Source organism: Macrotis lagotis, chromosome X (assembly GCF_037893015.1).
Source record: "Macrotis lagotis isolate mMagLag1 chromosome X, bilby.v1.9.chrom.fasta, whole genome shotgun sequence".
In the NCBI taxonomy this organism is placed as follows: Eukaryota; Metazoa; Chordata; class Mammalia; order Peramelemorphia; family Peramelidae; genus Macrotis; species Macrotis lagotis.
This window is the reverse complement of record NC_133666.1, coordinates 72,937,706-72,949,002: the sequence shown is the minus strand read 5'-3', so window position 1 is coordinate 72,949,002 and position 11,297 is coordinate 72,937,706. Positions and strand designations below refer to the sequence as shown.

Below are 11,297 nucleotides of genomic sequence, written 5' to 3'. Positions count from 1 at the left end.
GTGCTGGCTTGGCCACTTAACTCACCAGGGGCCCTTGGAGCCCATTCCCTTCTCTCAGCCTCAGTTGCCTCCGCTGTAAAATGGGAAACTGGATTAGATGATGTCTAAGGTTTCTTCTAGCTCTGACACAGTGGGATTCTATGGCCCTCCCTAGCCATCATCCTTTGGTCTTCAGATCTCCTTTCGATAAAGTAAGGGGGCACTCCAGTTCCTCCCAGCACTAACACTCTATGATCACATTATACCAGAATCATAGAATCTCAGAGCTGCAGGAGACCTCAGAGGCACACCTAGAGCCAACTCTACTTGGGCACGAAGGCGCTGAGGCGATGAGCCGGTGTCCAGTCTCTGCTTGAAGACTGCCCAGGGATGGGGCAGATCCCAACACCAAAGCTTGCATGTTCTTCTGGGCAACTCATCTCCACTGGGAGATTAAGCTCATTCCTCTGCAGCCAAGCAGAGAAAGTGTGAGTCCTCTTTCCCATGCCAACCTTTGTATACTGGAAGAAAGCTATTACGTACAACTCAGAACTTCTATTCCCCAAGCAAAACATCTGTTTCCTCCTTTGGCCACATCTTCACATCCTTTGCCATTTTGTTTGCCTTCCTCTGCAAGCAAGAGAGGCCCCAAGTCATCCCAGCACAATAGAATATGCCCAAACAGGGGAATGCCCTTCCCCCAGATTGGCAGCATCACCCATTCTCATGACTAGCTTTTGCCCCTTCTCCACACTATGGCTTCTTCACCTATGAGATAACGACTTTCCTTAGTGGTTTCTGCCCTAGATAGGTAGCTACAGGGGAGAACGAGGATGAAAATGGGAACTTCAGGGGTGCTGACGATGCAAGATGGGTTGGCTCACTTGGGGTCAGTGGAAAGAGATCTAAAGTCCCATGCCTTTCTTGGGCCTCAGTTTCCTCCTTTGGGACATAAAGGCGTTGGAATGAGATGGTTCCTAGGAGCCCTTCTCATTCTAGTAATAGGAGGAATGTTGATAAAGAGACTTGCTGACTGAGAGGTGACCATTTTCCTTCCTTGGTCGCATTTAAGTAATAAAAATAAATGACGGGGATGATAATTCTGTCAAGTTCCTAGAGGAAATATTTTACACTTTAAAAAGAGCTTCCTTATGAAGGCAGGGTGCCCAGGATATATGTCAGCAGCACATGCCCCTGGGTCTTGGCACCCCTCTGCTGTGTGTAGAACTACCCCTCTAAATCTGTGTCCCATTGTAGGAATGGTCTTCCTTTTTAGTTTCTGTTAATGTCTCCCTCTTTCTGGGGTGCCATTGTTTTAGGGTCTATTGGTTTTCAGGGTAGGCTTTTGCAGCAAAGTGTCTCATGAAAACCCATTTTCCCCTCACCTGTTTATTAATATGGAGATGGCTAGATAGAGTTCTAATAACCAGCTTTGCCAGTATGGATCGCTCCCCAGAGGACAAGCTTTCCAGAGGACTCCACCCTTAAGTGCTGGCAAACCCTGGAATCTGGGCAGGCCCAGGGCTTTAGAGTGGCTGTTTGGGGTTAGGAAGAAAGGCCCAAAGACATGACAGCCTGCTTTCTGGGGTTGTCGTGCATCTAACTCGAAGTCAATCGCATCAGTTTTGAACGTCAGTTTTCTGCATGAAGACCTTTCTGCTCATGCTGTAGAGTGGCACCATTATTTCTAACCATGTGGTTTGAGATTCCTTTGTAGACATGCTGCGGGATGCCTTTATAGGTGGAATTCACCTGGAAGCCCCCAAATGATATCTCTCAACCTAACCAAAGTTTGCATTTTAAAGGCTCTATCCAAGGTCTGGTGACTATTATTACATATCACAGAAATCGAAGGGGGTCATGGCTTCCCCAAACAGATCAGCAAAGAACTCTTGCCAGCAATATCATTGGTCACCAGAAATACCCACTCTGCAGTCTGTGTAGGCAGCACAGGTGACCCCTAGTCTAGTCATTGCTTTCCTTTCTTATACTCAGGAAGCTGATTTTTGTTGTACTTTCCACTTATCTACCTCACTATTTTTGCCTTTCCATATCTTTTTGGATCCTTTCTCGGGGACCAGCATACCGGCGGACTTCTAGCTTCATGTTATCTGAAAATCTGATCTGTGCCATCTATGTCTAGCCATCTCACCCATAAAGGGATGCCTTCTATGGAATCCCCACACGTGTCAAAGTCACTGAGGTCATCATGTGTGCCTTTAGGGTGACTGGTTTCCCAGCTAGTATTTCTTGAAGCTGGATTGGGAATGGGCTTGCTCCTGGATGGAGCAGGAATGGGAGGGCCCTGAAGCCTGGTCCAGGTTGAGGAAGACAGGGCAAATATCACCTTCACACCTGGTCCAGGGAAGTCAAAGTTGAGCTTTGTCTTCTTTTAAAAACACTGATTTCTTTAAAGCTGATTGGTGTCTTTTGTTTGGAAACAGCTATTACTTTCTAGTTGGGGAGTTTACTAGTTGTTACCAACAAGGAAGGATTTGTACTATTCCCACTGCTAATCTGATGGCAACTTTGTCCAGCAGACAAAGTTGCTTTTATTCATTTTACATATTGTTCTTTGACCTTTCCCTTCTTTACCCTACATCACTCCATACAAAGCCTCCCTTATTTCTCTGAATCTTTCATATCCGTCATGCCTTATGATGTTGCAAAATTCTATTACATTTATCTGTCTCAATTTGTTAAACCAGTAGCAAATGATATTGGGCATAGATTTTATTCCCAGTTTTCTATTCCCACAGACTGTGCTTCTAGACATCTCTTTTAACATAGGGGGCTTTCACTGATTTCAATAAGTTCTGGGGGGATATAGTCCCAGTAGTCGAATCTCTAGGTCAAAGTTACAAAGAATAACTGTTTTTCCTCACATAATCATTCCTGATCGTTGTCCATCAGCAGTGACTCAATTTGCCCACCTTCCTTCCCACAGCCCCTTTGACAATGAGTTTGCCCATTTTCTTCTTTATGACTTTGAGAATCACATGATGATACCTCAGGAGTATTTCTGCTTGTGTTTTCGGTTTATTCATGCTTTTGAACACTTTTCCCCTGATAGTCGTTGACAATTCATGTTTCTTCATCTTCGTTTTCTACTTGCCTGAGACCACCCACCCCCGGCCAGAGCAGGTCTCTGGGCCAGGGGCCAACAGCTCCCTTCCTTTGGCTCATAATTGGAAAGCAACTGGTGGCCAGAGGCCCAAAGAACCAATCAGAGCAAGTGGGTGGCTGTGGTACCTGCTGGAGTTCCTGGGCTGGGCCCCAAAGCTGCTGAAATAGATGAGGAGGCCATGTGGCATTGGTGTCGTTGAGATGGCATGGGAACGGCATTCCCACCTAGCCAGGTAAATAAAACAGAAGGGGGTTTAGTAAGGTATAAGAGACATAATACCTTGTGCTTCCGGAGGCTCCCAGGGCTGGTGGGGGTCGAGATTGGCGACTGTTTTGACTTGGGAGTGGACAGCTGGCTGCTAGATGTCCCGTTGGCTGTCCCAAGAGAACAGAAAAAGCAGGACAAAGTCAGTAGCCTTGCAAAGGACCAAGGATTCTCTGTGCTTCCCCCTATTCTCCCCCTCCCCAGCCTCCCTGTGCCATGGATAACAAGTCCCAGAAGTCAATCCCACACAAGCCCTGCCTTTCACCAGTAGGTAGGATTGGGGCTCTGCCTCATTGTCCACAGAGTGAGTGGACAGGGTCCCATGAGGGATCAGGCAGCGTCTGTGATAATCAGCTCAAGGCCCCCTGCTCCCTCCCATCCCTTTCCCATTATAACACAGGTTTGTGACCAAGCCCCACTTATTTCCTCCCCAGATCATGTAAGGCAGATGGGCAGTGATGGGGGTCAGGACTCCTGAGCTCATGAAAAAGGGGATAGCAGGAAGTGACCTCTTGGTCTCCCTTTTTTCAGGAGAAGAACAGATCTGCCAGGGGAAGGTAGATTGTTCATCCTGGGAGGCCCCAAACATGTTACCAACTGACTGGACCTGAAACAATGAGGTCTCTCATTTTGGAGGCAGTTTGGGAAAATGACAGCAACCGCTTCTATGACTAAGGGAAGGATCTAGGGCCCGGCAGTTAGGAGGGCTCCCTTCTGGTCTCAACTTAGCCTTGCGCCTTGCTGTGTGGCCAGGCCTCTCTCTCTCTAAGCCTCCCCCTCTGCCCTGCCCTGCCCTGCCCTGCCTCATCACTTGGTGGTTGTCAGCAGAAACTGGGATAATGGATGAAAAGGACCTTGTAACAGACGAAGGATTTTGCAGGGAAATGTAAGAGATCATTAATAATGACACGAAGTTAACTTCAGAGTAAATTCTCAAATTGCGACACAATAACCTTGTGAAAGAGAGGGGCCTAGCGCAGGAGAGAAGACAAGACCAGAATTATGAAGGACGAGGCTAGAGGCTACCATCCCCATCCTCCTGTCTGTTGGACAGTGATGGGGGCCAGGCCTGTCAAAGTTCCCCCCATCCTCCCAGCCTCTGAGGTTCCCAGCTTTGTCCCTGTCCTGGATTCTTCCCTCTCCCTTACTCCACAGATGCAAGCAGTTGCTATGTTGCTGATTTCTCCATCCACATCTCTCCGGTCAGGCCCCTTCTCTCCACTCCCACAGCTGCCACCTTAGATCAAGCCTTCATTGGCTCTCAGCTCCATTACTGAGGCTGTCTCCCACCCTCAAGTCTCTCCCTCCTCCATCTATTGTCTACATTGTCATCCAAGGGATTCTCCCAGAACTCCTGCCTGAGCATGTCACTATCCTACTCAATAGTAGTCAACTCCAGTGACTCCCTAATGCTACCTTTAGGATCACATATATGGCATTTACAACATTCTAACCTGCCTCCATCCTACATTTCCTTTTGCTTACACAATACTTTCCATTCTTTGTCCCCATATCTGGCCTTCTGGCCGTTCCTCACATGTGACCCTCCATCTCCCATCTCCATGCCTTTGTACTGGCTTCCCCCTAGGCCTAGCCTGCCCTCCCTCCTTACCTCCACTTCCCCAAGCCCCTCTCTTCCTTTCAGATGCAGCTCAAGCTCCAGCTGCTACATGAATGTCCCAGGCGAGGATAAAACCAGTAAATGAGCTTTTGGCTCCTCTCAAATCCCTGACTGCCTCACCTGTTCTCCCAGGACCCACAGATTTAGAGCCTGACAGGAACTTGGAGGGCAACTGGTGCAATTTGCTCATTTTACAGATGAGGAAACTGAGTCCCAGAAAGGGGGAAGGACTTGCTCTTGTGGCACTGTTAGTAAATAGCAAAGCTAGGGCTCAAACCCAGATTTTAAATCCAGTCTTATTTTCCATTTTGTGCTGGCTTTGAAGCTCTTTGAGGCAATGCCAGGTGCCACCGAAGCTCTGAGTATGAATTCTGCTGCAGCCATTTATGTCTGATTCCTATGACTCAGAAGAAGTCACTTCACCTCTCTGGGCTTGGAGAAAGAGAGCCTTGGACTTGATGAACCCTAAGGGTCCTTCCAGCTCTCAATCTAATGATCCCATCAGCTTGAAGCAGCAGAAATGCCTCCAAATGGCAGGGGAGGAAGGAGAGAAGGGAGGGGAGGGAAGGGAAGGGAAAGGAAGGAGAAAGAAGAGGCCTAGAGAGAAGAAGAAAAAAGAGGGGAGAAGAGAAGGAGAGAAAAGAAAAGGGGAGAGAGGAGGAGAGAAGAGGGGAGAGACAAGAGGGAGAGAAAAGAAGAGAGCAGAGCAGAGAGGGGAGAAGAGAAGGAGGGAAGAGAAGGAAAAAGAGGAGAGAGAGGAGGAGAAAAAGAAGAGAGGGGAGAGGGGAGAAGTGGAAGGAAAGAAGAGATAGAGAGAAGAGAGAAAGAAGGAGAGGGGAGAGGAGAGAAAAGAGACAAAAGAGGAAGGAGAAGAAGAGAAAAAAGGAGAGGAGAGGAGAAGACAGACAGGAAGAGAAGAGTTAAAAAGAGAGGAGAAGGGAATGAGCAAAAAGTAGAAAGTCCAGGCCTCTTAGCTGCCCATGCCATCTGCCCCTGTCCTCCTTGGGACACAGAATATTTCTCTTGAGTTTCATTGGCACATAGAGGCTGGGGGTGGCCATTCTCAATGCTACTGTAGTGACTCACAGAATGGAATCCAAGACCCTCCTAAGCCACCAGCTATTGGTGCAGGGTGTCCCCTTCTCTTGCTCTTCCCAGATCATCAGGGCTGTGCCCCCTTCAACACCTCCACTGGCTAGGAATACTGTGCACCCAGGGAAGCCGAACCTCTTTGCTCACCAGCACACTTTGTCATTTTTCATTCTGGGCTGTCTGGCCTTTAGTTGGAATTTGGCTGGCTGGTCCCCCTTGCCTAATGGGGGTAGCTCTCATTCAGGACCTGGACACTTTCTTTTGTTTGAAAATGACAGAGAACTGAACTTCTGCCTGCATGGCTGAGACCCCCAGCCTTGGGTTGTGGGGGAGATGGGTATAGTGGCTGGAGTGGATACCCTCTGACTTTGGGATTCCATAGTAGGGAGAGAAGGCAAGAGGAAACCCCTTGACCCCCAAAGTCAAGGATTCTAAGATCAGAAATTTCAAGCTGGAAGGGACTAGAGAGATCATCAAGTCCAGCTTCTTCTTTTTACCAAGAAGAAGCAGGTCTTTAGTGAGGAAGTGACCTGTCCAAGGTCATGGAGGTAATAAGTGGCAGAACCATGATTTAAATCAATTCAGCATTCTTTTCATTGTGCCACACTGCTTGCTTCTCAGGGAGGTTGGGATGGTTCCAGAGTCTCTCTAAGCTTAAGTCTTACCTAGGTCTCTCAGGTTTCTTGGACCTACAGCAAACAAAGATCCTGGGATCCCAGAGGTATTCTTGGTGGTCCCACAGACTGGGAATGACCCAGAGGAGTTATTTTTAGGGTCACTGTGTGTTTCCCAGCTAGGGAGCTGTCTCTGTTTTTGAGGAGAATCTTGAAGAGGCTGTGAGAATCCCCTCAAATCAACTCATTGTTCCTGGTAGTCTCCCAGCCAGTGCACTGAGGCAAAACCAGAGGGGAATTGGGTGAGGAATATCCAAGCAGAACCCTAGAGCTGTCATGAGAACCTGGAGGGTCCATGACTACTTTCCAGCTAGGGGTGTTGGTTTGGGAAGGCTCTAGCCTTCTCACAGTACCAGGTGATGGGATAGTGGGGGAAGAAATCTCTCTGAAAAGTCTAGTATCATGGATGGGTATGCCCTCCAGTACCTTCTCTTTCCTAATGTTACTGAGGATGGGCCCTGGCTCTTTGCTATCTGGGCTCCCTGAAGTATCAGGTTCACAGACTTTTATGGGGGAAGGAGCTGTGTATTTGTGGTTGAGAGACCACTCAATGACCTTTTCCTTGGGAGTAATGGGCTGCCTGGAAACCCCCACTGGACTGTCATGCTTCCACTTACAATCACTTCCAAGCTGCCCAATCAAAGCCAGTGTGAAAGTGCAGGATTGCTCTATTAGAAGCCCTGGGGTACTGAAGGGAAAGACAAATGTGTGGTAGGAGAGTTGGAGCTGTTTCTAAAGCAGATTACTTAGAAGCCTTAGTCAGGGTGAAATGATGCCAAGGCTTCACGGAGGGAAGTCCAGAATCATGGAATGGGACAAAGCCCAGAGTTGCCTCAGAGTGGCCCCTATGCAAATATCCCTGCCAGCCTTGGCTCAGATTCCTCCAGGGAGGAAGAGATCATTGCCTTCTCCAGAGTTAGCCCAGTCCACCCGTGGACAGCTCTCATTGTTGTTTCTGCCATTCATAAAAGTGATGCTTATCTTTTTACTGGTTCCCTTTCCCTTGCTCTTGGTTCTATGCTCTGAGAGCCCCCATGATAGCCTTTCAAGTACTTGAACTCAGCTCTCCTGATTCTCCCGAGCCTTCTCTTGGGCAAACATGCTCTGTTCCTTCCACTTTGATCTCTTTTTATCAGGAACTCAAGGTCCTTCACCATCTTGATTGCCTCTCTCTGGACATTGTCCAGCTTATTATTATCTTCAATATTATTATCTTCTGTGTTGCCCAGATCTAGATACCCAGGTGCAGTCTGGGATTGGGTGCAAGGGATGCTTGCTTGCTGGTTTACTTGATTGATGGTAGAATGAAGTCTATACAAAAGCTCTGGAAGCTTCTCTATACCCGTACCATGTCTGAGTGCCCAGGAAGGAAAGGGTCAAGAAACTACTGCTTCTCTATAGGAAATAGAGGCCTAGTGGTTTCCAGAATGGAGCCCAAGAATCAAGAGCACCAGTAGTATTATTTCCTCCCACTGCCTGTTTAATGCGCTCTAAACTCCCAAATATCATTTTGGCCATCACCACATGCTATTGACTCAGCCCTGAACTTGTGGGCTACTAAGACTCTCAGATCTTTCTTCACCTGAAACTCTGTCTAGTTATACCTCCCCCAACCAGCATTTTTGAACTCAAGTATAAGATTTTTCATTTTTTCCTTTTAAACTCCACTTCTTAGATTGAGTTTATCAAGATATTTATATTGGTTATTTTTCTATTTTTTTTAGTTTGCAGTTTTGATAAGTGTGTCATCTATGTTTTTATGTGAGTTATTGATAAAACTCAGCACAGGGCTGATCATAGATTCCTGGAGCACCACACTGGGGACTTCCTTTCTATGGAGATATCCTCTGAGCTTGGCCATTTGGACAGTTCCATTCCATCTAAGAGCACTTGTTGTCTAGATGGTCTACTCTTCTCCATGAGAATGACCCAAGGGATTTGGCCAAATGCTTTGCTAAAATCTAGGAAGACTATATTGACAATATTCCTCTGATTTACTGGTTTGGTGACCATGGTGGGAAGGGCAAGGAGGTCATTCTGGCATGAGCTGCTCTTTCTGAAACCAGGTGAGTTATTGGGGATCCCTGTTTCCTTTTCTGGGTGTCCACTAAGCATTTATTTCATCAGATAGTCTAGGACTTTGCCAGAAGTCAAAGCCAAGTTCACCGATCTGGTGATTATAGATTCTGATCATTTCCCTATTTTGAAAATCCAGCCATTTGTCTTTCACCAGTCCTGCCCCAACTCTCCAGTCTTCTAACATTTCAAGTCAATTCAGTTCGAGTCAATCCAACAAGCACTTATTCCACGTCTGTGATATGCCAGGCACTCTGCCAGGTGGTTGGGATGCAAAGACAAAAACTCGCCTGGCTCACTGCCAGCTTTTTGTTAGAACCCTGGGGTGTAATCTGGGTGTCTAGCTGAGACAGCATGGCCTACTGCGGAGAGCCCTGGATTTGAGTCAGGAAGACATGGACTGTCAACTACTGCTCTGAATGCATACTAACTGTGTGACCTGACCAAATCCTGTGCTATTGTGATGCCTCAGTTTCCCCTTCTATGTCATGAGGGGGGCTGGATTAGAGAGTCTCAACATCTGTGAACTTAGGATGGGGGCCTCCTCTTATTCTTTTTGGAAAGGTTCTGAGAAATAGAGAGGAGGGAGTACATTCCAGCCTTAGCTTGGGGCACAGCTTGCACAAATTCTTAGAGGTCAGGCATTGACTTCAAGGGATCAGCTAGTAGTTTGGTTTGTGTAGAACAGAGAGCTTGTGAGGGGAGTAAAATGGTCTAACTGGGAAGGGAGGTGGTAGTCATATTGGGGACAGCTCAAATGACTTGGTGAAGGAGTTTGTGTTTTACCTTCTAGGTAGTAGGGAGCCATAGAAGATTGTTTTTCAAGTAGGGGAGTGATATATCAAGAATTGCGGTTTATGGAAGAGTATTTTGACATTCGGTAAATGATGGATTGAAAAGGCAAGAACATAGAAGCTGAAAGACAGCTTGGGAGGCTGTTGCAATGGTTCAGATGAGAGGTGATAAATGGAATCTTTCCCAGTCACTATCGAGTATAAAGAGCACCTGCCATGTTGATGACCAGGTGAAAAGGGAAAAGGGAGTAGATGCAAGAATCAATACAATTGGGTAACTTATTGGATATGTGTACAGGGGCAGATTAAGGGATGTGTGGGAAGAAAGAGGTGATCAGGCAACTACCACACCTACTGGAAAGATCAGACTTTGTGGTTCTGGGAGACCAGCTTAGAGGTTTGGGAGGTTGAGAAGGAAACAGGCAGAGAGAATGGGATAGACTGGAATAGAGTGGAAAATGACTCAGGGAGAAAGATGCCATTCAGGTCCTCCCCTTCAGGAAGGGTAGCACAGATGCCATTCTGTGTAGTTTGCTTCTTCTGAAGTCCTGGCTCAGGTTGAGGGGGTGGGGTGTGGGAGCTGGCGGCACTGGGGTGATGAGGGGCAGGTTGGCAGGCATTGTCTGCTTTTCTGGGTCTGTTTTGTTAATTGCCTCTGCTGCCTGAAAATGCTTTTGTCTCTTTCTTTCTCCAACCCTTCTATTAAGAAAGCAGGAGATGGCAGGCCGGAAGCGATCCCTTCCAGAATTGATCATAGGGTTCTGAGGCCAGACTCAACCATAGGTTGTCAGATTCTGCCATTGTTGAAGGTAGTATTTTAATTTGAAATGGATTCTCTGAAATGGGCTGAGGGTAAGTAGTTATTAATCCTTTGTCTAGGGGAGAGAAATAAAGAATCTGTCACCAACATGTTTTTGTTTTGACAAGGATGAATTTCCCTGAAGAAAGTTACTGATGTCTCTCAGAGGACAGAGGACTGAGGCGATTTTGTAACTCATTTTCTTCTCCAGCACATGACTGGCATTGTGGGCCAGGAAGCCCTCTTCCCCCACTGGGGATTTGGACCGACAGTGAAGCTCTCCTGGAAAGAGATGCAAGGGTGGGGGTTACTCCCCAAGGTAAAAGAGATTATTTGAAGAGACTGTCTTCCAAAGACAGCATTCAGACTGGCATGGACAGTCATTTGGCTAAGATGAGGAGATGAGTTTATTTCTTTGACCAGTCTGGAGAGAGAGGCCCTTAACAGGCTTCTGACTGAGTGACTACATCCTAACACCTGCTGCTAGGCTCTCCTCTCATTCCATCTTGGGGAAACCAGCAGTCTTTATCTGTCAGATAATCTCTCTTTACTCTCACTTTCCTTGAGGGCTCAGCTGTTTTCATGGCCAAATCCACACCCTCAGTCCTGACTCTCTATTGGGGACTGCCCCTATATCTCTAGCTGCTATTTAAACATTTCTTCTTGAATGCACCATCATTCCCTCAAACTTTACATAAAGGAAAATGATTCCCTTCCACTTGCATCTTATCATGCCCCTAACTCTTTCCCACTCATCCAGGTTTGATATCTTGGAATCATTTTGAATGCCTCCTTTTTCTCACTTTTTGCCCACTTGAGTATCAGTTACTTTATTCAATTTCTGCTTTCAAAACCCTTTTGACTTCCTTTC

General features: G+C 47.0%; 1 protein-coding gene across 2 annotated transcripts in view; it reads right to left on the bottom strand.

Annotated features, from left to right (window-relative positions):
* The window catches only part of DCX (doublecortin), a 42,881-nt gene that overhangs the window by 132 nt on the left and 31,452 nt on the right, over positions 1-11,297 (bottom strand). For both annotated transcript variants that reach the window (XM_074202880.1, XM_074202881.1), the window contains exon 5: positions 3,386-3,480. In XM_074202880.1, coding sequence (XP_074058981.1) covers positions 3,386-3,480 — 95 coding nt within the window. The remainder of the gene's footprint in view (positions 1-3,385; positions 3,481-11,297) is intronic.